We start from the raw sequence: 25184 nt of genomic DNA, 5'->3' as shown, positions 1-25184 counted from the left end.
CAGCTAGCATATACAGACCAGGGGTCCCATGAGTTTCCAAGGTTGTCTCCACCCAAATTGCATAGGAGCACTGGACTACATAAACACAATGAGTGTAGAACTATGTGGGGTCTGGGGCTCTGAGCGCCAGTCCTCACTCCTGGGTGTCAAGCACTTTATCACTAAGCCATCTCCCCAGCCCAATGAATGACCTTTCTTGAACTTTCCCCCCTTATAATGCTCACATTCACTATTACATTTAAAAATCATAATCTCGTCAGCCACCAAAGATACCCAAAAGCAACGTCTTGCTCAGAATCTATTTCCACAGAGAGCAATATCATTGCATCCAAGTAAACAAAATTTTCATATTATGTTTCTAATTTTTACAATATCCCATAACTAACTGTGGAAAAGAGGCAAGAACGTAAAGTGAAGTTACATTTTAAACTGACATACAAAAACATAAAGGCTAAACATATTAGTGGGGTACTATGTAATATTTTGATCCACATATAATGTTTATAGCAGAAAAAGCATTATCTCCTCAAACACTTATCAATTCTTTATGTTAGAGACTTTGAACATAACAATTTCTTGCCCCATCTAACTCTAACTTAGTACTCACTGAACTTCTCTTCCCCATCTCCAGGCCGCTAACAGCTACTATTCTACTCTCACAGAAGTTACAATTTCAGCCATTCTTACTCTCTACTCAAATGAGAAAACTTAAATCACACACACTTTGAGTAAGTACAAACCATACAGCTCACAAACACCTGTAACTCCAGATTTAGGTGATCTAAAACCTCTGGCTTCCTCCAGACACCTACACACACGGCACACTCACCAAATGTAGGTACATGTGTATACACACACACACAAATAAAAATAGAGGTTTCTTTAGGAAAAAAGGGAAAGAAAAAATAGCAGGAATCAGTTTTACTGGTATATAGCAGCTTACAGCTACTATTAGAGCCGGAAGGATAAAGCAAAAAGGTCATGAATTTGAGGCCAGTTTGGGCTACCAATGGAAATCCTGCTTGAAAACATAACAGGAAATGGACAGACGGCTCAGCAATTAAAACCATGTACTGCTCTTGCAAAGAACCCAATGGCTTATAACTGTCTTTAACTCCAGTTTTAGGGGATCCAATGCTCGCTTCTCATCTCTGTGGGGACACATTACATAATTTTAAAAACTAAATCTTAAAAAAAAAAATACTAGGCAGTTGTGTGTGCCTACATACAAGTGCACATTACATGAGCTATCAGAAAGAAAAAGAAAACCATTAAGAGAAAATATACACACTTGCAAGGATTATTTAAATCAGGATAAACTTATCTCTCTCTTCACAAGTAGTGTGGTTCACATCTGTTCAAGTAAATTAATATTCATTTGCAAATATCAGAGTAAATAATTAAAATGCTATTTTGAAGAAAATGCAATGAGAAAGAAGAAAAAGATAAGGAAATGGAACTATGATGCTGGAAAATGCCCCCTCCCCACCCCCAGTTTTCTGAGACACAGCTTTCTCTGCATAGTCCCTAGCTGTCTTGGAACTCAATCTGTAAACCAGGCTAGTCTTGAATTCACAAGAGAACTGTCTGCCTCTGCCTCCCAAGTATGGGGCTTAAAGGTGTGTGCCATAACTTCCCTACTTGAAAAAAATACATAAAAAAAAATATTTATTTATTATGCATACAATGTTCTGCCTGCATGTATCCCTGCAGGTCAGAAGAGGTCAACAAATCTCTTTACAGATGGTTTTGAGTCACCATGTAGATGCTGAGAATTGAACTCAGGACATCTAGAAGAATAGCCAGTACTCTGAACCTCTGAGTCATCTCTCCAGCCCAGAAAAACACTTTCAAAATAACACTATTAAGGGGGCTGGAGAGATGGCTCAGAGGTTAAGAGCATTGCCTGCTCTTCCAAAGGTCCTGAATTCAATTCCCAGCAACCACATGGTGGCTCACAACCATCGGTAATGAGGTCTGGTGCCCTCTTCTGGCCTTCAGGCATACACAGAGACAGAATATTATATACATAATAAATGAATAAATATTTTAAAAATAATAATACTATTAAAAATATTTGCAAAGCTGGATGTGCTGACATACACTACTAATCCTAGCACTTGGGAAGCAGAGGCAGGTGGAGTTCTGTGAGCTCAATGCCAGCCTGGTCTATACAGTGAGTTTCAACAGAGTCAGGGCTACATAGTGAGACTCCATCTCAGGGGGGAAAATGCAATGTCAAGAACAGAAATGGTGGCTCCTACATGAAATTCCAGTATTCAAGATACTAAGGCAAGAACCGCAAGCTGGAGGCCAGCTTGGTCCACACAGAACCTAAAAAACAAATACACAAACAAAACAAACAACTTATTTGTGTGTATTTATAAAATTATAGGTTTGAGTTGGATCCTAGATCACACAAAGTGCCAGGAGAGAGTCCACTCCACAGAGCTGTTCCCTGCCCTAAACAAACATAATTAAAAAAAAAAAAAATTAGGAGGTCAAGAGATGTCTCAGCAGTTAAGAGCTGCTATTCCAGAGGACCCATGTTCAATTGTCAGCACCCACTGACAACTATTGGTAACTTGGTAACTATAGTCCCAGGGGTCTGATGCCCTCTTCAGGCAAAACTCCCATGTTTAATTTAAAATGTTAAGTAACATCAATAAAGAAAATTACTGAACAGCAAATTATAATTCCTATTCTAAATTAAGTGATTAACTGCAAGTATTTTAATCAGCAGAAATGTAAAATTAACAAATCAAGTAACATGTTCATTTTTTTTTTTTAAATTTTCGAGACAGGGTTTCTCCATAGCTTTTTTGGTTCCTGTCCTGGAACTAGCTCTTGTAGACCAGGCTGGCCTCGAACTCACAGAGATCCACCTGCCTCTGCCTCCTGAGTGTTGGGATTAAAGGCGTGCGCTACCACCGCCCGGCAACATGTTCATTTTTTATTGTTTTTTCAAGATAGGTTTCTCAGTCCTGGCTATTCTGGAACTGGCTCTGTAGACCAGGCTAGCCTCAAACTCAGAAATCTACCTACCTCTGCCTCCCAAATGCTGGGATTAAAGATGTATGCTACCACTGCCACAAGGATAAATACACATTCTTAATAATTTAGATGTCAAAACATCATTTGCTGCAGTCTGTCACAGTCTTCTTTGCAACAGAAATGTGACTAGTTTTAGAGAATCTCACTGAATACAACTAAAGCCTTCTTGTGGAAGCATCATCTTTTCCGTGTAACACAAATGATGGAGCCATTTTGCAGTCATTACCTATGGCCGCACTGACACAGCACGGCCCAGTTTTCTTTTACTGTGGCATTTACTTGGGTCTTAGCTTCTCTTCATCTATCAAGTTCTCAGTGACCCATGCAAATCAAACATGAAGTCATCATGGCTTTGTGAACTCATACTATCTTAAAAAGGCTCGGCTTATAATTTCTTACCCAAAATCTTTGGGGCCAGGTATTTTTAGAATTCAATTTTTTGATTTTTAAAATAAAGACAAGTGGTACTATAAAAATGTGACATATTTTTAGTGCTATCAGCACAATCTGGTGCTTATCAATCACACTAATAAGCATATACATTCAATCTAAAATAATCAAAATTATAAACAACTTCCTACAAATTCAGGTCAAGTTTTGCTGTCAAATGAGCTACAATAAAAACAATTCTGGGTTTTCAGAACTTTGGGGATTCAAAATTGTGGCTATGACAACAAATTACATCTGGCACTGTAACAGCAACTGGTATATCAAAATCAACATACTCTCTAACTGAACATCTGACCTGCTCTCCACGGGTCAGCAAAGAGCTTCATGAAGCTTCTCCCATTCTTCTTTACCAATGCACTTGACAGTGAAAATCTCTCTGAGAATTTCTCTCCCTCCTTAACCCCTGCAACTTCCAAAGCATTTGCAACTCTCATCTAAAATGCACCAGACCCTCGCCTTTCTCACCTGAAGGATGCTGACTTCCAAACTTTTCCAGCTTTGCGGATGGAAAAATGCATTCTTCATAAAACTGCCAGGGCTAACTTTTAAAATATAGACCCAATCATGTTACAAGCAAACGTAGGTGAATACCAGGCTGCCAGCTGCTCACAGGAGAACATTCATCGTTGGTGTAGTCCAGTCTCCATCTATTTTTTAACCTCATTTCTTTTAACTATTTCTATACTTTTGATTTTTCTCAGTTTTATTTTCTTTCTAGAATATAACATCTATTTTATCCTTTGGGCCCCAAAGCCTAGGACACTTCTACCCTGCTGTTCTACTTACTCATTTTTAAATCTCATTTTTCCTTATTTTTATATTTTACATTTATTTATTTATTTAATGGAAGCAGGGGTGCCATGACTCATGTGGAGGTCAAAGGACAACTTGCAGGAACAGATTCTCTCCTGCTACCAAATGGACTTCAGGGATTGAACTATGGATGTTAGGCTTGGCAGCAACTGTTTCCTTGCTAAGCCATCTTGCCAGTCCCAAGTCTGTTTTAAATGTAACTTCTCTAAAAGAAGTCTCCTGACCTCCTGTTTTAAATTAAGTCACTCCTATTATTTTATCCCCTGAAAGCCTAGTCCTTCCCTGTATAACATTTATAAGCATGTGTTCCATGACGGCCTCCACCCTCTATACTGTCACATGAATGCACCCTGCATCTAGCACAGTGCCGTTGACATAATAGGTAAACATGAAAGTGAGTACCTACACCTTCTGGGTTGTGAAATGTTAAGTCATTTATTTTCTTGAGAGGAGACACACAAAAAAAAAACCTAGCAATCAAAGTTTCAGATTTATCAAGACGTTTTTCATATCTAATATATGTCCACCAAAAGAGAAAAACTATTTTAACTGCTGAGAAAATAAGAATACACAAAGCATCCAATCCCTGTCCTCATATAATTTACATCTCAATGGGAAAAGACACAACAAACAGGAGTGAAGGCGCCAGTGGTGTGGCCCCTCAAGAATGATGACTAAAACATTCCCGTCTCCTCGTTAGCCTCAGGTCCAGAGCTGCAGCACACCGTGAAGGATATGCAGCATGACATGGTAAACCACACTGTGACCTGGAGAGTCCTCACTATCTACTAGACGAAATTAAATTCCTGACGTATTAAATGGTACTAGGTGCTAAGAACATAAAACAAGAGTGGGAGCAAAAATGTTATAAGGTAGGATTCATAAAATACACCTATCTTAAAATAAGCCTTCAACTAGGACTGAAAGAACACCAAATTACATATAATTTACCCAAGTTAAAAGAACACAAACATTGCCATTGCCTACTTTTCTCCACTAAATTTATTATTATTATTATTATTATTATTATTATTATTATTATTATTATTATTATTATTATTGGTTTTTCAAGACAGGGTTTCTCTAGATCGGATGTCCTGGAACTCTTGTAGACGAGGCTGGCCTCAAACTCAGAGATCCACCGGCCTCTGTCTCCCGAGTGCTAGGATTAAAGGCGTGCGCCACCACCACCCGGCCCTCCACTAAAATTTAAGCACTGTGAGAACAGAGCTTTTTCATTGTTTTGTTTACTGCTGTATCTTCATTACTGAGTATCTTCCAGTTGCATTCTTACACAAAAGTAAATCATAAATATGATCATAAATCATATCCTTCACGGTGTGCTGCAGCTCTGGACCTGAGGCTAATGAGGAGACTGGAATGTTTTAGTCATCATTTTTGAGGAGCCAGCACTGTCTTTACCATCTACCAATGCCTTCATTTTCCTCAACGATCTCTAAATAGCTCTTCTTATTTATTTGACTTAACCTTTATGACATGTTACAGTCTGTATATGAAATGTTCATCACAGGATCATGTGTTTCAACACTTGTTCCCCAGCTGTTTGAACTGTTCTGAGGGAGCATAGAATCCTTTGGACAAATGTGCCTAGCTGGTCGATGGAGATAGGGCCATGGCCTGAGGAGTCTAATCTAGCTCTAGTTATAGACCAAACTTTGTTTCCTGATCCTCTAAGATGTAAGAACATAACATTATATTCTTTCTTCTCTATCATAATGGACTACATGTAAACCACGAGCCAAGGTATATCCAGCCCTTTTTCTCAGGTGTTTGGTCACAGTAATATGAAAAGTAACCAGTATGTATGAGAAGCATTAACACTCTGGCATGTTAGCTCTTTATCTCCAAAACAAGAAGACAATATAAATTATTACAGCACCAAAATGGTTTGTTTAAATTTTTCTAATATTAAAAAAAACTCACGGAGACAGTGGGACTGATCTATTGGGAGCTCACCAATGCCAGCTGGATTGTGACTCGAAAAGCAGGGGATAAACCCGGACTCTCTGAATATGACGGACAATGAGGGCTGCTGAGAAGCCAAGGACAATGGCACTGGGTTTTGATCCTACTTCTAGCTCTGGCTTTGTGGGGGCCTAGCCAGTTTGGATGTTCACCTTCCTAGACCAGGATGGAGGGGGGAGGACTTCGGACTTTCCACAGGGCAGGGAACCCTGACTGCTCTTCAGACTCGGGAGGGAGGGGGAAAGGAGGGGGGGGAGGTTAGGAGGGGGGGCAGTTAGGGGGGGAGAGTGGGAGGAGTGGGAGGCTGGGAGGAGGCGGAAAATTTTTTTTTTCTTTCTTAATAAAAAAAAAATTAAGAATAAAAAAAAAAGATTTCAAGCGCAAAAAAAAAAAAATAAACAAAAACATTCTATTATTTAATCAGCATATATAATCATTCTGTCTTCAATTTAAAGCCTTGAAAATACCAACCTGAGCTGTTTCTGTCATCTTCTGTTCAAAATCAGCTTTTGTTAATGCATACTTTTCCACATAGAGTTTATAAGTATCTGTAGCTTTCTTAGATTTAACAGCTGCCTGTAACAAAACAAAAGCATTTAAGAACGTATTTATTTTAATTTTATGTGTACAAGTGTTTGTCTTCATGTATGTCTGTGAATGATGTGCATTTCTAGTGCCCTCAGAGGGCAGAAGAAGACATCAGATCTCCAGAACCAGAGTTACAATAGGTGTGAGCCACCATATGAGTGATGGGAATCAGACCCGGGTCATCTGCAAGACCACCCAGTGCTCTTAACTGCTAAACCATCTTGCCAGCCCACTCCTCAAAAGTATATAAATATAAAGTATAAACAAAGCTATTTATTTATTTATTTATTAAAGATTTACTTATTATGTATATAGTGTTCTGTCTGCATGTATGCCTGCAGGCCAGAAGAGGGCACCAGATCTCATTACAGATGGTTGTGAGCAACCAAGTAGTTGCTGGGGACTGAACTCAGGACCTCTGGAAGAGCACTCAGTCCATCTCTCTAGTCCAAACAAAGCAATTTACCTTGTATAAATACCTGGGTCCTACTACTATCCTATTACATATTCAAATACTACAAACCCAGTTAGGCATGCTAGTGCAAGTCATTAAATCCAGTATTGTGAGGTACAGGCAAGTGGATCTCTTAAATTCAAAGCCAGCCTGGTCTATATAGTGAGTTCTAGGTCATCCAGGAATACATAGTGAAACCGTCTCAAAAAATAATAAATACTATTGAGAATAATTAAAAATCTGAAAAAGACCCAAAAAAATGACAAAGTTCCTGCTCCAAGTATTTTGGATAAAGAGTAAATATTAAAGTAACCTATCTTCCAAATTTTTCTTTAACTATTAACTTCTTTAGCTCTTTGGTTTAAAAATAATGCTTTTAGTATTTATTTTTTCATTTCCACATTTTAAAATTAGCTGGGTTTTATTGAGTAAATCTTGTTTCACAATGCCTTCATTAAATTCTTCATCCTCTCTAGTGAGATTCACATTCACTTATTTCTTTGCAGAACCTAACACATTTTTGTTGTGATGCTTTTTAAATTTAAATTTCATCCAATGAGATTTCTTATTCCAGTTATTAAATGCATTAGCGCCCTGTCTCAATATTAGATCTCTTAAATGTGTTCTAGAATCTTACCTGTTTGCTCATTCCAAATGGGAGGTTTCTGGGTTTTCCCTTCCCAGGGGATGTGAATTACACTCACTTCACACCTCCACACATTACTTTATCATTCACATGCTCAACCAGAGTTTTCAGGTTATCCACTGCCAACTCCCCAAGATCTAATCTAACGTGTTTTAACTACTCTCCTTTTAGAATATTAGGGACAGGTTCTATAAACTGACTCCAGATCAGGATTCTGCACCTATAGTTTACGTCTCCAAGACCCCTATCTCCCAGAGTCTGTGGACTTAGATGGCTGTTTCACATACACGGCTTTCAGCTCAGAGCCAAGTTCTTTATGGCTTATCAGAAATGGGAACTTCTGCTCTCCTTTGTCATGTAAGAGTCAAATCCCACCTACCTTAGGAACTTGAGCCCAACAAATTTTGATTACAATCTTTTCATGTCATCTTGGCTGCTGACCCCCCAAAACAATCCTCTTCCTTTGAATTCATTCTTGGCTTTTCTGTTCATAGTTTATTTATAATTGCTGTGTTTGAAACAAAAGGTTTCAAACTACAAATTTAATTGAACCTCATCTTTTTCTTGCCTCCCAATTTTTACTCATTATATAAACTTTAAAGGACTTCTTACTCCAAATCCCATCAATGTTTTTATTTTTTTCACAACTAACTTCTATATGAAAGTATACATTTGTTTTTCTAACTAGATATATTAAATATTTTACTAAGATTCCAAAATTAGTTTTAAATGAGATACATGTCAAAGAAACGAATGGCTGAACTGTTTTAGGAGGAAGGGAAAGATTGGGAGTGGTGGTGCATGCAGGAGGCAGAGGCAGGTGTCTCTGACTTTGAGGCCAGCGTGTTCCAGACTATCCAAGTCTGTTTTTTTCTCAACAAAGAACAAAAACAAAAGAAAAAAAGACCTACTTTCAGCTTAAATAGAATAGGGAAAAAGTTACAGTCCACTGCAATGTAACATAAATTTGGCTGGTCAGCAACAACATACATTTAAAGCTTATCTTTAATTGGCTATGTGTTTCTAAATACACTAAATTATTTCACCAATTAATTTACTATGTAAGTATCTGGGGGGAGGGAGGGTGTCAGTAAAGTTCATGCCATGGAAGCATAAAGACTTTGAGTTCAGGTCCCCAGCATCTATATAAAAGCCAGGCATGGTGGTATACTTCTGTAAGCCTGGTACTGAAGAAAGTATGAAGACTCTTGGAGTAGGGACTCAATGGCCTCCTAGTCAGTCTAGCTCAGTTAGTTCCAGGTTCAGTAAGCGGACCTGCCTCAAAAGATAAGGGAGAAGGACAGAGGAGGATAGACTGACCTCTGGCCTCCACAAGTGCATGCATCTGCTCTACATACACCACACACACATTAAACATACAAAGAAGAAAGGAATTTGGAAGTATAGAGATATTTTTATATAGTTACCTTTTCTATTTCTCTCTGTGTAGCTCCTTCCTTTTTCAGACGTTCCTGTTCTACACATTTGGCATTGTAATTTTCCTTAGATTTCTGGAGGGCCTGAGTTATATTTTGAATGGCTTGGACTGCTTCCAGAGTCCCTGCAACTTCTTCTTTAGTCTGTTTGATAAGAAGTGGTTCAATAAAATGAGTTATAAAGCACTTACCATATTACCACTCAATTCTTTAACAAGAAAAAAGTTACCTTTTTATGAGACTTTACTTGCTCCTCTCCATACTTCTGAACTTCCTTTATTAATTCCTGTAATTTTCTAACAAGATCCAAATGACAATTTGCTAATTTCTCTGTAGATGTTTTGAACACATCCCACACTGGTGCAAATGTTCTAAGGGAAAAGCACAGTATGGGGATAATGCATTAAGATAAAAAGGAGCCAGTGAGATGGCTCAATAAGGAAAAGCATGCTTGCCATTAAATCCATGTTCAATCCCCAGAGCCCACCACAGAGAGAACTGACTTCCAATCTGCTGCTTATGTGTGCCGTGGCCCAGGTGTGTCCAGTCACATGCACACATATCATCACATACTGTAATAAAAAGTAAAGTTTAAGGTTCTAAATTAAACCAAATGGAATCAATAATGCTATATTCAGCAAAAGTAAAAGATGAAATTAAAATAATGAAATGACCCATAAATTGTGTATGTCTGTCCTTGGTTAATTATTTAAAGTATCTTTGAACCATAGGGACCAATTAAACTTGGTTAATCTTAAGTCACAAGTCTTCAGAGTTCCTGCCATTTAATTGTATTTAGGCACATCATAAGCCTTTCTATGATCAACTAGTGTAAAAAATTAACTTATCAAACTTTCAAACTGTGAGTATCCCATTAAAGATGCTTCATCAAAAATAAAGTTTCTCAGGGCTGGAGAGATGGTTCAGGGGTTAAGAGCACTGGCTGCTTTTCCAAGACTCAGGTTTAATTCCCAGCACCCAAATGGCAGTTCAAGACTGCCTGTAACTCCAGTTCTAGAAGTTCCAAAACCCTCACATAGACTAGACACAGGAAAAACACCAATGCACATTAAATAAACTAAATAAATTTAAAAGAATAATAATAAAGTTTCTCTGGGGTGGAGACATAGCTCCACTGAGTGCTTGCCTCACATGTAAGAGACCCTGGGTTTGATTCCCAACACAACAATAATAAAGATAACAACAATAAAACCTTCTCATCTGAATTTAAATAAACAAAAATCAATTTTTACATGTGATTTCTTTGTGCCTTCAATAATTTCACACAAATTATTTAACAGCGGCAATCTGAAACCTTTATCTGAGCTTTGTAATTGTACCTGTGTCCTTAAACAACTTACTACCACAGTGTATGGAATGTGTGACATATTTTCCTCCCACTTCTTCTCAATAGTAAAGACTTAAAATATTCAGCAGGCTCAAATACATCCAAGGACTTTCTAAACTTACCATCCCTTGGGTAATAATAAAATTTCTGTGGTTAGTTTAAAACAGTCTAGTCTGTGTAGAATATTCTTTGTTTTTTTTTAAAGATTTATTTATTAAGTATATAGTGTTCTGCCTGCATATATGCCTGTGGGCCAGAAGAGGGCACCAATCTCTTATAGATGGCTGTGAGCCACCATGTGATGGCTGGGAATTGAACTCAGGACCTTTGGAAGAGTAGCCAGTGCTCTTAATTGCTGAGTCATCTCCCCAGCACCCTTTTTAAAATTTTTGTTGTTTTTGTTTTTCGAGACAGAGTTTCTTTATGTAACAGTCCTGGCTGTCCTGGAACTCACTCTGTAGACCAGGCTGGCCTCGAACTCAGAGACCCACCTGACTCTGGCTCCTGAGTGCTGGGTGCTCTACAACCACCTGGCCAGTGTAGAATATTCTAAAGATAGAGAATTCTGTGCTCAAGTATTTGCTTAAAAAGTCTCTACTCTAAAGCTTCTAATAGAAAAAAACAAATGGCAACAATAGCCACTAAGGCAAGAGGGCAGAGAACAGAATGACTTATTGCCAACTGCTATAATTCCTAACCAGTAGAAAAATTAGCTGGAACAATCATAATATGCAATTATAAAAAAGTTCAAAGAGTTTAATTAAACTCCTTAGACTAGGACTGTTCTGATCCACCTGCCTCTGCCTTCCGAGAGAGAGCAGGAATCAAAGGTATGCACCACCATTTCCCAGCTCCAATGTATTCTTTACACCAAAAGGGGATTCGATACAAGATTTCTCTAAAAATATGTTTAAGGCCAACAAAATGGCTTGTCAGGCAAAGGCACTTGGTATACAAACCCAATACCCAGGGTCAGTTCTTAGAACCCACGCAAAGATAGAAAGATGAGCACTGAGTCCACAAAGGCACCCTCTGCCCTACCTTCCTACCAGTCTACACAAGACAACTGTTGTTATTTTATGTGTGTGGGTGCTTTGTCTGTGTGTATGTCGGCATACCTGTGTGCAGGTCTGCATACTGTGTGAGTGTTTGGTGCCCAAGGAGGCCAGAAGGCAGTGAGTCCCCTGGAACTGGGGTTACAGATGATTGTTAGCCACAATGTGGGTGCTAAGAATTGAACATGAGTCCTCTAGAAGAGTAGCAAGAGTTCTTAACTACTAAATCATCTCTCCAATTCCACAAATTTAAAGAAAGTTAATATATTTTAAATTTTATTTTAAACTTTATTATAAGAAAGTTGCAAATTTAAAGAAAAAATCACTCACAAAATTAACCAGACCGAAAGACAAAGCTCAGTGTAATTTCTATGCAATTAGAGCAGCCATTGGAATGGAAGCCATAAAGCTTCACACTAAAGGTCGTGCTTTCACTACTGAATGTTTTTATGCCCTTACCTTCCATGAAAACCAAAAAATCCATGACACAGTTAAGAGTCAGAAAAATTATTAGCTTTATATCCTCTTTTACAATTTGTGTTTGCAGCTGGTCCTTTCACCATTCTCCTATTTATCCTTTCTTTTCTCTTCTCTGTATGTTACTGTTTATGCATGAGTGCATTTGTTTACACACACACAACACACACACACACACACGCGCGCGCGCGCGCTTTATTTAATTTAATTTCCAAATAAAATAGAACATGACTTTTTACAGATTTACTTAAGATAATTTCAGCTGGGCAGTGGTAACACATGCCTTTAATCTTAGACTTGGGAAGCAGAAGCAAGCCGATCTCTGAGTTTGAGGCTAGCATAGTCTACAGAGTGAGATCCAGGACAAACAGGGCTATACAACACGGTGAAACCTTGTCTCAGAAAAAAAGAAAAATGTAATAATAGATAAACATTTGAAAAACAGTCAGAAATTAACTCACCCAAGTTGAGAATAATTGCTTGCAGATTTTGCTAGTTTTGTCATTGATCTGGAATATGCCTCTTCTATTGTAGCTCTGTTAAATTAAATTGTGGTATTATAATACCTATTGTTTAGCAATCCAAACAATGTAAAGTTACAAAAATATGATTAAAAATGAAAAAATGAGAGCATGCCTCAAAATACATGGCAAAAAGCAACAGGGGGCCCCAGTGGATGTCTGAAATCATGGACAGTGTGAAGCTCTATGGTTATGGTTTGGAAAGGTAGTGTCCCCCCCCCCCCCCCAAAAAAAGCCCCCATGTTGAATGTTCGGTCTCCAGCTGGTTATTCCAATCACTGAGAGGGCATGAGGTTATGAGCCCTCTGCCCGAAGTAATGGATTAATTAGCCTGTAGTGGATTCATAATCTAGTGATATTGGGAGGTGGTAAAAAATAAGTGGTAGAGTCTACTTGGAGGAATTATGTATCCTGGGAAGATAGACGTCACTCTTAATCCTCTTTTTTTTTAATCTAGCTCTGTGCTTCCTGGCCATCATAAAAAAAAAGCAGTCCCTGCTAGAGTCTCTCACTGCTGTGATAAATGGCTATACCTCAGGCTCAAAGCAATACAAATAACTGACCGTGGGTAACAGCTCTGAAACAGTGAACCAAAATACATCTTTTCTTACATTGCCTTTCTCAAGTATTTTGTCATAGCGATGGCAAGTATGAGCAAATAATCTGCCCTTATACATACATCAATGATAAAATTTTAATTTATAAATTAGGTACACTAAGAGATTAACAATAACAGCTAATAAAATACTACAACAACAATAAAACCAGCAAGGCCAAGCATAGTAACACATACCTACTATAATCCCTACACTGAGGAAGCTGAGGCAGGAAAATCACAAATTCAAGACCAGGACACAGTTGAGTTTAATAATCCCAGCCTGTGCTGTAAGAAGAGTCCCTGTATTTAACATACTTAATAGAGTTTTATTATTGTTCAAGACTGTGATGCATATTTAAAATAATGAACCTGGACTGGTGAGATGGCTAATGGCTAAATATATCTGTCACCAAGCTTGTCAACATGAATTAACCCCTGGAATCCAGACGGTAGAAGGAGAGAATTAAATCCCACAATGTCCTCTAACCTCCACCCCAACAAATATACACACACATGCACACAAATTAAAGATGCAATTAAAACAATTTAATAATGAGCCTTATGACAATCATTTGCACAAAACTGAATCACTGGCATTTCTGAGGTCCTGAACCTTAAGAGTTTAATTTACACCTGTATCAAGTCTGATCAAAAAAAAAAAAAAAGACTTAATTTACTTTAAAAATAGATCTAAAACATTAAGTATTTTGCACTAAAAAGTATTAGTTACCAACAGCGTGAAGATTTTAGGCTAAAAAAACCAATCAAAGTGATTAAATTCAAAAATTAAAACACACACAAATATTAGTATTACTACATATAAAATAAATGCAAATATGAGGAAAAAAACCATAAACTGTCCTATACACGTAACCTCTAAATGCTACACCTTTACCTTTTCTATAATCTCCCCTGCCCTTCTCAATTGTGTGCTAACTTTAATAGTAGACTAGTGTACAGCCGTCCCTGTCTGAGTGTTTAGTTTGATGGTTCCACGCTGCTTTTCCAGTCTAACTATACTTAGATATCTACATCACCTCAACTTTCCACACTCATCTTCAATTTCTTCCTAGGTGCATGTGAGCACACACACACAAAAACACAACTGCTCAGCAGGTGGATCTCTGTGAGTTCAAAGTCAGGCTGGCCTATAGAGCAAGTTCCCCAGGACAGGCTCCAAAGCTACAGAGAAACCCTATCTTGAAAAACAAAACAAAAACAAAACCCCACAACTGCCCAGAAAGTACTAACAAAAATAATTAAAGTCAGCTTGGGAAACACAGCAAGACTACCTCATATAAATAGACAATAACAACAACAACAACAAAAATTATTATTGTGTATTTTTAAATAATGCTGTAAGTAGAACTTTTTATCGTCTTTAAAAAGTTAATACAGAAAGAAATACTAGCTTTTGTTTGTTTGGTTTTTTTGAGATAGGGTTTCTCTGTGTAGTCCTGGTTATCCTGGAACTCTCTCTGGAACACAGAGATCCACCTACCTTCCCTCCTGAGTGCTAGGATTAAAGACATGTGCCACCAACCATGAGGCGAGGTATGTTTTTATTGTTTATTTTAGTAAAATGGTTAAGTTTAACTAGAAAAACACAAGAATGTAGAGATGGTTCGACACTTAGAAGCACTGGCTGCTCTTCCAGAGAATCTGGGTTCAATTCCCAATACCCACATAGTGGCTCACAACCATCCCTAACTCCAGTCCTGGGAATCTGTTGCTCCCTTTTGGCCCTAATGGACATTGCAAGTCTATGGTACATACAAGCAAAAAAATCCATACACATAAAAACGATAAATGTAAAAAAGAAAGAAAAATACTGAAATATCTATGAATTAGACACCAAAAATGTCTGTCAAGGAAAATTAGAAAAACTTGGAATTAGAAAGTAGCTTTGAAGTGGGGGTGGGAGGGGCACACAGGGCGAAGATACACATGAAAAAAGAGCATCAAGGAACTAACAAGCAAACAGTAAAGGTATCCTGAGAAGCCCATCAGGTGTGTCAGGCACAGCTTTCTCCTACAGGACACCTAGGTAAAGTAGCTAAAAAACTAAGACGTAAAAGAGGGGTTTTCATGAACAAAACTTATAAAGAGTTAAGGAAAGCATGAGTGACCTCATTCTTTTTTTTTTTTTTTTTTTTTTTTTTCCGAGACAGGATTTCTCTGTGGCTTTGAAGCCTGTCCTGCAACTAGCTCTGTAGACCAGGCTGGTCTGGAACTCACAGAGATCCGCCTGCCTCTGCCTCCCGAGTGCTGGGATTAAAGGCGTGTGCCACCACCGCCCGGCCGAGTGACCTCATTCTTATCAAAGAAAATTTAACATCTGTTAATCTGATTGGCTTTATAAGAATCTAGGACCAGACTCGGGAGGCAGAGGCAGGCGGATCTCTGTGCGTTCGAGACCAGCCTGGTCTACAGAGCTAGTTCCAGGACAGGCTCCAAAACCACAGAGAAACCCTGTCTCGAAAACCAAAAAAAAAAAATCTAGGACCAGTTGTGGTGGCACACACCTTTAATCCCAGCACTCAAGAGGAAGAGGCAGGTGCACTTCCATGTCCAAGGCCAGTCTGGTATACAGAGAGAATTCCAGGCCAGTCTGGTCTACAGAGAGTTCCAGGACAGGTAGGGGTACACGGAGAAACCCTGCCTTGAAAATAAATGAATGAATGAATGAATGATGGATGTTGGTTTGTAAAGCTTCCTGATTTTTGAATTTTCACAATAAAAAGTTAAATGAAGGAGTCACACATGGTGACCCACACCTTTAATCCAGCACTGGGGAGGCAGAGGCAGGCAGATCTCTGTTGCAGAGGCCAACCTGGTCTACACTGTGAGTTCCAGAACAGCCAGAGCTACATAGTAAGACCTTGTCTCAAAAGAACCAAAAACAGAAAAGATAAAGGACTGGAGAGATGGCTCAATGGTTAAGAGCTCTGGCTGCTCTTCCAGGACTCAGGTTTGATTTCCAGCACCCATATAGCAGCTTAAAGCCACCATACTATAATTTCATTCCCAGGGGATCAGTGCCTTTTTCTGGAGCCTCATCAGGTACCAACACGTATGTGATGCAGATGTACATGCAACAAAAGCATTAAACCATTTCAAAAATAGTAAGAAAAAAGCACAGCAAAAATAATATAAAATGTGTATTTCCATAATGAAGTTTTTGAAAAGTAAAAGAATAGGCAGGTGTGGTAGCACTTATCTGTAACCCGAACACTTAGGAGGCCAAAGGAAGAGGAGTACCATGGGTTCAAGGCCAGCCTTGGCTACATAGTGAGGACCAGGACAGTCAGGATCAGGACTCAAGAAAAAAAATATTTTAAAGAAAGGGGCCAATAAGATAGCCACCAACGCTAACAACCTTAGTGTGATCTCAGACACAAGGAACATGGAAGGGCAGAGCCAGTCCTCTAAGTTGTCTTTTGACCTCCAAACAACTCAGGAGATTGTGATGGTCTGAGGTCTAAATATTTCCAGGGTGGTCTGTATTCTGTATAATTCTGTCAATTATATTTTTAATAAACGCTGGTTGGCCAGTAGCCAGGCAGAAGTATAGGCAGGACAACCAGACAGGAAGTAGAGGCAGGTCAAGAAGAACAGGAGAATTCTGGGAAAAGGACGTAGTTGTGAGCCCGCCATAGAAGAAGCAAGATGTGACTGCTTCACCTGAATAAAGTACTGAGCCACATGGCTAGCATAGAGAAGAATAATGGGCTAATATACGTTATAAGAGTTAATAAGGCCGGGCGGTGGTGGCGCACGCCTTTAATCCCAGCACTCGGGAGGCAGAGGCAGGCGGATCTCTGTGAGTTCGAGACCAGCCTGGTCTACAGAGCTAGTTCCAGGACAGGCTCCAAAGCCACAGAGAAACCCTGTCTCGAAAAACCAAAAAAAAAAAAAAAAAAAAAAAAAAAGAGTTAATAAGAAGCCTGAGCCAATGGGCCAATCAGTTTATAACTAATGTAAACCTCTGTGTGATTTCTTTGGAACTTAACGATTAGGAACTGGGAAGAACAGAAACCTCAGATAACACCAAGGAAGCACTAAAAGTAACAACTGCTATCAGAAAGTAATAGGACAGGGAACTTATGTTGTAATACCTAGGATAATAACTATTGAAAAATATAAAGCAGGCATTACTTCTAAACTAATAAAAGAAAACAGATTTTTTTTACAAAAGCCAAAAGCAGACAACAAATTGAAGAAAAAAAAGCAAAATAATACTGAGATTGACAAATCATAGCTCTATTGGAAAATAAATGCAGATGATAGAATGTAAAAAAACAAAACATTCAGAAATATGACAGGACAAACCAAGCACCCTGCATTGTGGGATTTATTCAGTGAAGGGAGACAATAAATAGCACTTATATCAGACAATAACAAAGTGCTAAATGCTGTGGTTCAATAGGACACTGTTTCATAAGGGAAACAAAACCACAGAAACAAATACAAATGAGTAACTAAAAGATGTTATAAACACCATAAGAGATTACAATAGGTGTGTTTTACCCTAGTCACAGAGACCAGGAAGGGCAGGATAAGTGGGTACACTGTAAAACTCAGAAAAATAATGCAGAGAGGAACAGGCAAATAAAATGCCTAGAGTAGAGGAAACATATTCAAGACTGTTAGGATGGAAATTAAGAAGGAACCTAGTGTGAGCTAAAACAACTCAGGCTTAAACCCATGAAGTGGTTTAAATAAGAAATCAACAAGCAGATCTGTAGTTCAAAAATAAATAAATACAAACAAACAAAAAATCCTCTAGCTATATAACACAGGAAATGGTTTAAAGAAAAAGAATCAAGCCGGATGGTGGCAGCACGCCTTTGATCCCAGTACCCTGGAGACAGAGGCAGGCGGATCTGTGTGAGTTTGGGGACAGCATGGTTGGTCTACAAGAGCTAGTTCCAGGCTCCAAAGCTATAGATAAACCCTGTCTCGAAAAATCAAAAAGGAAAAGAGTCAATGCAGATAAACTAGTTAGAAGCAACTGCTGGTATTCAAGCAAAAATACAAATAAACAGAATCAAGATGATGAAACTGCAGATTCATCTTTTTACTAAAGATGAATCCTTACTCAGTGCCAAATGCTTTAAGAGACATGCGATAGCTAGGTTGTAAAGAATAAATTAACATAATATTTAAGGCCAAAGTCCCTATATGATCTAAAGATTTTAAACGTGTTCATACAAAAAAACTAAACAAATAAAAAACAAATAACAAAAACAAAAAAAAAAAACAACTAAACAGAACTAGTCACAAAACAGTGCTAAGACGCAGCATAAACAAGCAGATGTGGTGGTATATACCTGAAGTTGAGTACTGGGATGGCTGAAGCAGGAGGGCCAAAGTCATCTTTAGCTACCAAGGGAATTCAAGGCCAACCTGACTTTGCTGGGGGAGAGAAGGGGCGCACAGGGTCTTAACTTCCAAAGGTCTTAAATTCCAGCACTCAGACGGCAAGGACAGGCAAAACAGAGTTCCAGGCCAACCTGATCTACACAGTGAGTTCTGGGCTAGTCAGATATACATAGTGAGACTCTGTCTTGAATGAATGAATGAATGAATGAATGAATGAATGAAGTAAAAGTAGAAGTGTGGCAGAAAGCCCAAGTACAAAAGTAGCTTTGTCACTATCAAATTATATTAATGTCTAATAATTTTTTTTTTTTTGATTTTTTGAGACAGGGTTTTTCTGTGGCTTTGGAGCCTGTCCTGGAACTAGCTCTGTAGACCAGGCTGGTCTCGAACTCACAGAGATCCGCCTGTCTCTGCCTCCCGAGTGCTGGGATTAATTTTTAAGTAGATTATATCTTAAAGGTGTAATGAAAATTACATTTTATGGGGCTGGAGAGATGGCTCAGAGGTTAAGAGCATTGCCTGCTCTTCCAAAGGTCCTGAGTTCAATTCCCAGCAACCACATGGTGGCTCACAACCATCTGTAATGGTGTGCCCTCTTCTGGCCTTCAGGCATACACACAGACAGAATATTGTATACATAATAAATAAATAAATATTTAAAAAAAAAAGAAAATTACATTTTATAAATTACAGCATTTAAAACCACAAAACTTTTCAGTAAAAATTTTAATGTGTTTAGAGGAATCTTTCCAAAATTTTTTTAGCATATTTGCTTAAAGAAATGGCAATGTTTCAATCCATGAAATTCTTGTTTTATTATATTATTTTGCTAATACATTCAATGCAAAATGTATAGATATTATAAAGCAATAATTTGCAAACTAGGGATTCAACAATGCCACTTTAAGCCATTTTATCAATCCTCAATGTAGAAATGATAAAAGTTTGTTTAACACGCCTTTAAAATAGAATTATGTTTTTTAAAAAAGTGAACTTTGATTATTCAAATCCAACTAAAATTTTGACAATTACCTATACTCTAAAGTTTAAATTGGTAAGTTCTTAAACCACTTATAAAAATACATACCTTTCTCTAACAAAATCTGCTAGTTCTTTAGTTGATATCTGTCCATGTTTCATATTATGGTAGAGAACATCAAAGCCATTATTCTTCTCCCCCTGAAATTCAAGAGATAAACAAAACCAGACATTAAAAATATGAAAGCACAATAATGCTACATTAATATTATACAACTCTTATGCTCTGGTAAGCCATTTTTTCTTAAGCTAACGAATGTTAAATGATTACATACTATCAAAGCAATATACCTTTGATAACATTTATAATTTACTATACACACATTCTATAAATATGCAAAAGTGTACAATCAACGAAATTAAATATGAAACTGTAAGAAACACACACCATAGTAAAATACATTACAAAACCCCATTATACATATCAAGAGATTCTGGGTTATTTAACTCAAGAGTTTATGCTTTAAAATAACTAAATCCTAGCTCAGCATAGTGATGCCCACATTTAATCCCTGCACTAGAAGGTAGAGGAAGCAAGATCTCTGCAAGTTCAAGGCCAGACTGGTCTATGTATAAAGTTCTAGGCTAGCCAGCTTCAGTGAGACCTTGCCAAAACAAAACAAAAAAAAAATTCTTTAGGTAAAATAAATCCTGACTTTTGAATCAAAACAGCATACTACTAATAATATAAGCTCTGAACATCATGAAATATCGATGTAGGATTGCCATCTGTAGGCTGTGAATATATTTTATTACCATTGGTTGATAAAGAAGATGCTCTGGCTTAGGGCAGGGCAGAATAAAGTCAGGCAGGAAAACTAAACTGACTATAGGGAGAAAGGAGGCGGAGTCAGGCAGCTGCCAGCAGACACCTGAGAAGAAAGATGTGAGGTAAAAGGCCGCAGGCCTTGTGGTAAAATATAAAGTAATAGAAATGAATTAATTTAAGATGCAGTTAAAATAAGAAGCCTAAGCTAACAGGCTAAAAAGTATGTAATTAATATTAAGTAAGCCTCAGAGTGGTCACTTCATAAGCAGGACCTGGTGGGTGGAGAGAAACCAGTCCAGAGGGACCAGCAAAATAAAGAATATTTGTAGCTACAAAATATTTTGTAATTCCTATTCAAATTTTTCAATAAACTTGAAAAATATCAGACATTTTTTAAATGACTTATTTTTATGTATTGGTGTTTTGCTTGAATGTATGTCTGTGTGAGGGTATGAGATCCCCTGGAACTGGGGTTACAAACAGATGTTTGTGAGCTGCCATGTAGGTGCGCGGAATTGAACCCAGGTCCTCAAGAAGCAATCAGTGCTCTTATCTGCTGAGTCATAGCTCCAAGATTTTTATTTCCATATATAACAATTTAAAGAAAGATAAGAAATAGGCTATTGGCTTTATCTCCATTGGTTAGAATGTAAATAGAATTCTGCAAATATTTAAGTCTTGAAAATCTTTATGCTATGTAACCCTGTAAATTCTACATTATTAAATTATCAGAAAGGAAATTCCAAAAATGTCTATTTAACATGTAAAATAAAGACCAATAAACTAAGCCTAACAATTTCCACATTTATAGCTTAAGTTTTTAATTTCCTTGAATAAAAATTAAATCAAGAATTAAATATATTTGTTGGATATAAAAGTAATACTATTAGCAAGTATCACAGAATCGGAAATCTGTTTTCAACAGCTCACCAAAAACAGGAAACAGGAACTTCAAATCAAGCTGAAGTAATCTCTAATAAGCTCTTAGCTTGTAAACATCAAGTACTTTGCCACACATACAACATGAAATGTTATGTAAAACACTATCTTTATATTTTGAATATCCATTTTTATCCATGAAGAAAAATAAAACATCATTGTCGTTTATGAATACAACTTTCCACTGGTTCAACAGGTTTTCATATTTAAGAATGTTATTAACTAACTTTAGATTTTTGTGGGGGTTTTAAAACTTATGCTCTTTTCAAACAATCTTTCCAGTCAAAATGAGAATATTTCAGCTAATCATTGTTAGTAGCCTGCAACAAGCAAAAACATAACAGCATCAAGATTTAGAAGCAACAGAGAAAAGCAAAGGATCTAAATCTTCCAAGGGATTCCATCACTTGACATAAAGTACATGTGCTTAACAAAGCTACCTACCAGCTTACAGCTGAGTTAGAAACCTTTAAATAAACAGGTTACAAAAACCCAAGTCTGAGGACCTCACGCCCCAAGGTTCTTATTCCTACATAAGACAGGTTACCCAGTCCTCAATGTGTACTTGTAAATATTTAAAAGGTAGCCAGGAGATGTAAGCTCAGTGGAGGGTATAAGACCCTTGGTTCAAGTCCAAGTCCCCCACTCCAAATGTCTGTGTCTGTGTGTCTGTGTGCACAAATTTGAAAGACAAATCAGAGCTGGAAGCAAAGGGCTACTACCAAACAAACACAGATTAAATATTTACTAGACTCACAAAGAAAATAATAAAAACCTCTCATGTTGTAAAGGGAACAAGTACTTGAAGACCATCTAGTAAGCTAAGCCCCTAAACAACACAGCACCTAAACATTAAATTAACCAAGGCAATGCTCATGGGTAGAGTTCTTCCCTAATATGTATAAAGTCCTGGAATTTGATCTAGTTGTCACAAAAACAAAAGACTGACCTGACCCAGATGTGATGGTGATGGCATGCATTCCTACTAGTGGAGAGGCTGGAGCAGAAGGCGCTCTATGCCAAAGAAAACCTGGGCTCTATAATGAAACTCTGTCTCAAAAATAAGCAAATAAAATAAAAGGCTGCTGAGTTACATTCAGAATCTATGTTCCAAATGAAAAGTCTCTGAAGTGGGCCAGAGTAAGAGTGTTTGCTCTGCACAACCTAACTTTGAATCTCCAACACCCATTCAAAAAGTCAGAACCGCTGCACATGTACATAACCCCAGACCCAGAAAGATAAATATAATATGCATTCACTCTTAAGTGGCTTTTAGAAATAAAGCAAAGAAAAACCAGCCTACAGTTCATAACCCCAGAGAAACTAGACAACAAAGAGAGACATACATGGATCTACACAGAAAGGTGAAAAAGACAAGCTCTCCTGAGTAAATTGGGAGCATGAGGGACATGGGGGAGGCTACAAGGGGGAAGGGGAGGAAGGGAGAAAAACAGGAAAAAATGTATAGCTCAATAAAAACAATAAAAAATTATTTAGAAATAAAAAATAAAATATCAAATTTTATTTTCGTTTGTCAAAAAAAAAAAAGTAGTGGTGTTAGATATGGTGGCACACGTCCACACTGGGAAGGCAGAGACAGATACATCTCTGCAAGTTCAAGGCCAGCCCAGAGAATTCCAGACCAACCATTTTAATTTCACAAAACTATCAATACAGTATTTATTGGTCATGAACTGTCACTTTGTTAGAAACTAAACAAAATTGTAAATAGTTTAAATGGGTTTCTATGTACAGGACATACATATATATGCAAGCATGCTTTTCAAAGTTGAGATGTCTAACAAATAACACACAGGTTTTCTTTTCACGCTACCAAAGTTACTGCACAGCTGGGCATGGTGGCACATGCCTTTAATCCCAGTACTTAGGAGGTAGAGGCAGAGAGATCCCTGAGCTTGGGGCCAGCTTGGTCTACAGAAGAGTTCCAGCATAGCCAGGGCCACAGAGAAGACCTGTCTCAAAAAAAAAGAAAAAAGAAAAGAGGAGGGCTGGAGAGATGATTCAGAGGTTAAGAGCACTGGCTGCTCATCCAGAGGCCCTGAGTTCAATTCCCAGCAACCACATGATGGCTCACAACCATCTGTAATGAGATCTGGTGTCCTCTTCTGGCCTGCAGGCATACATGCAGACAGAATACTATGTACATAATAAATAAATCTTTAAAAAAAAAAAACCTGTCTCAACAAACAAAGTTCCTGTACTGGCCTGGTAAGCAATGACAGTTTAGTAACTACACAGGCATATCACCATCAATTTTGGAGTATCAACCAATTTTCAGAGCAATCAGTTTTTGTTCTCCAAAATAAATCCATATCCAAGTGGCTAAATTTAAAAATAAGTATTCACTCATTATTGGTAAGCTCATTTTCAGCAGGCTTATATAATCTGACTCAATCTTATGAGTTAAGTAAATGCTTATGTCCACAAGGAATATTTGCATGTACATTTATAGCATCAGTATTCAAAACAGCCAAAAGGTAGAAGCAATCCAAATGTCTATCTAAGAAACACACTAAAAAAATGAATATATTCATATGATAGATGATGACTGGGCCATAAAAAGGAAAGAAATAGTGACATACTCTACAGCACTGGTGAACTTTGAAAATATTATGGTAAGAGCTAAGCCGGGCGACACATGCCTTTAATTCCAGTACCCCAGAGGCAGAGGCAGGTGGATATCCAGGCCAGTCTGGTCTATAATAGCAAGTTCCAAGCCAGTCAGGACTATATAGAGACCCTGTCTCAAAAAATAAATAAATAAAAATAGAAAAAGAAAAAAAGGAAAATATTACAGTAAGTGAAAGCTGCTGATCACAAAAGACCACACATATACTATCAGGACTTCATTTATAGCAAAGCCTAGAGTAGGAGAGGCTACATAGAGACAAATAGGTGCTGGGGGCGCCGAGGGGGCAATGTGGTGAACAACAAATGTATGAAGGTTTCCTTTTGAGATGATGCAAATGTTCTGAAATTATACGAGAGGATGGCTGCTGCTCTAGTTTGCTTTCTGTTGCTGATGATAAATACCATGACAAAAAGTGACTTAGAATGGCTTATTTCAGGTCACAGTCCTCACTGAGGAAAGTCAGGGTAGGAACAGAAGCAGAACCATAAAGGAGCACCGCTTACTAGCCAGCTCTCTGCTTATACTCAATTAACTCTCCAGTGCTAGCTATCTATTATTTATTTATTTATTTAGTGCTTGGTTGGTTGGGTTTTTTGTTTGTTTGTTTTTCAAGACAGGGTTTCTCTGTGTAACAGCCCTGGCTGTCCTAGAACTCTCTTTGGAGACCATGTTGACCTCAAACACTTAAAGAGATTCCCCTGCCTCCACAGTACTGGGATTAAATGTGTGCATCACCACCAGGCACGTCAGCTAGCTCTTATACAGCCCAGAAGCACCTAGCTAAAGATGGTGCCCTCCACAATGGTCTGGACCCTCTCACATCAATCACCAATCAATACAATCTGATTTGGGTAATTCCTCAATTGAGACTCCCTCTTCCCTCGGAAGACTACAGACAATAAAAACTAGTCAGCACAACTATGCATCTATATTACCAAAACCTCCCAAATTGCACTTTTTTTTTTTTTTTTTTT

At 37.9% G+C, this 25184-nt stretch overlaps 1 protein-coding gene across 1 annotated transcript in view; it reads right to left on the bottom strand.

Moving 5' to 3' along the window:
- The window catches only part of Fcho2 (FCH domain only 2), a 109765-nt gene that overhangs the window by 76359 nt on the left and 8222 nt on the right, over positions 1–25184 (bottom strand). The window contains exons 2-6 of the mRNA XM_005356433.3: positions 19899–19990; positions 12769–12843; positions 9657–9798; positions 9419–9571; positions 6775–6879 (exon numbers count right to left, since the gene is read on the bottom strand). Of these exons, the coding sequence (XP_005356490.1) occupies positions 6775–6879; positions 9419–9571; positions 9657–9798; positions 12769–12843; positions 19899–19990 (567 nt within the window). The remainder of the gene's footprint in view (positions 1–6774; positions 6880–9418; positions 9572–9656; positions 9799–12768; positions 12844–19898; positions 19991–25184) is intronic.

The sequence above is a fragment of the Microtus ochrogaster genome, chromosome 19, assembly GCF_000317375.1.
Source record: "Microtus ochrogaster isolate Prairie Vole_2 chromosome 19, MicOch1.0, whole genome shotgun sequence".
NCBI lineage: Eukaryota > Metazoa > Chordata > Mammalia > Rodentia > Cricetidae > Microtus > Microtus ochrogaster.
The sequence above is the reverse complement of the archived record's forward strand: the minus strand, read 5'-3'. Positions and strand labels throughout refer to the sequence as shown.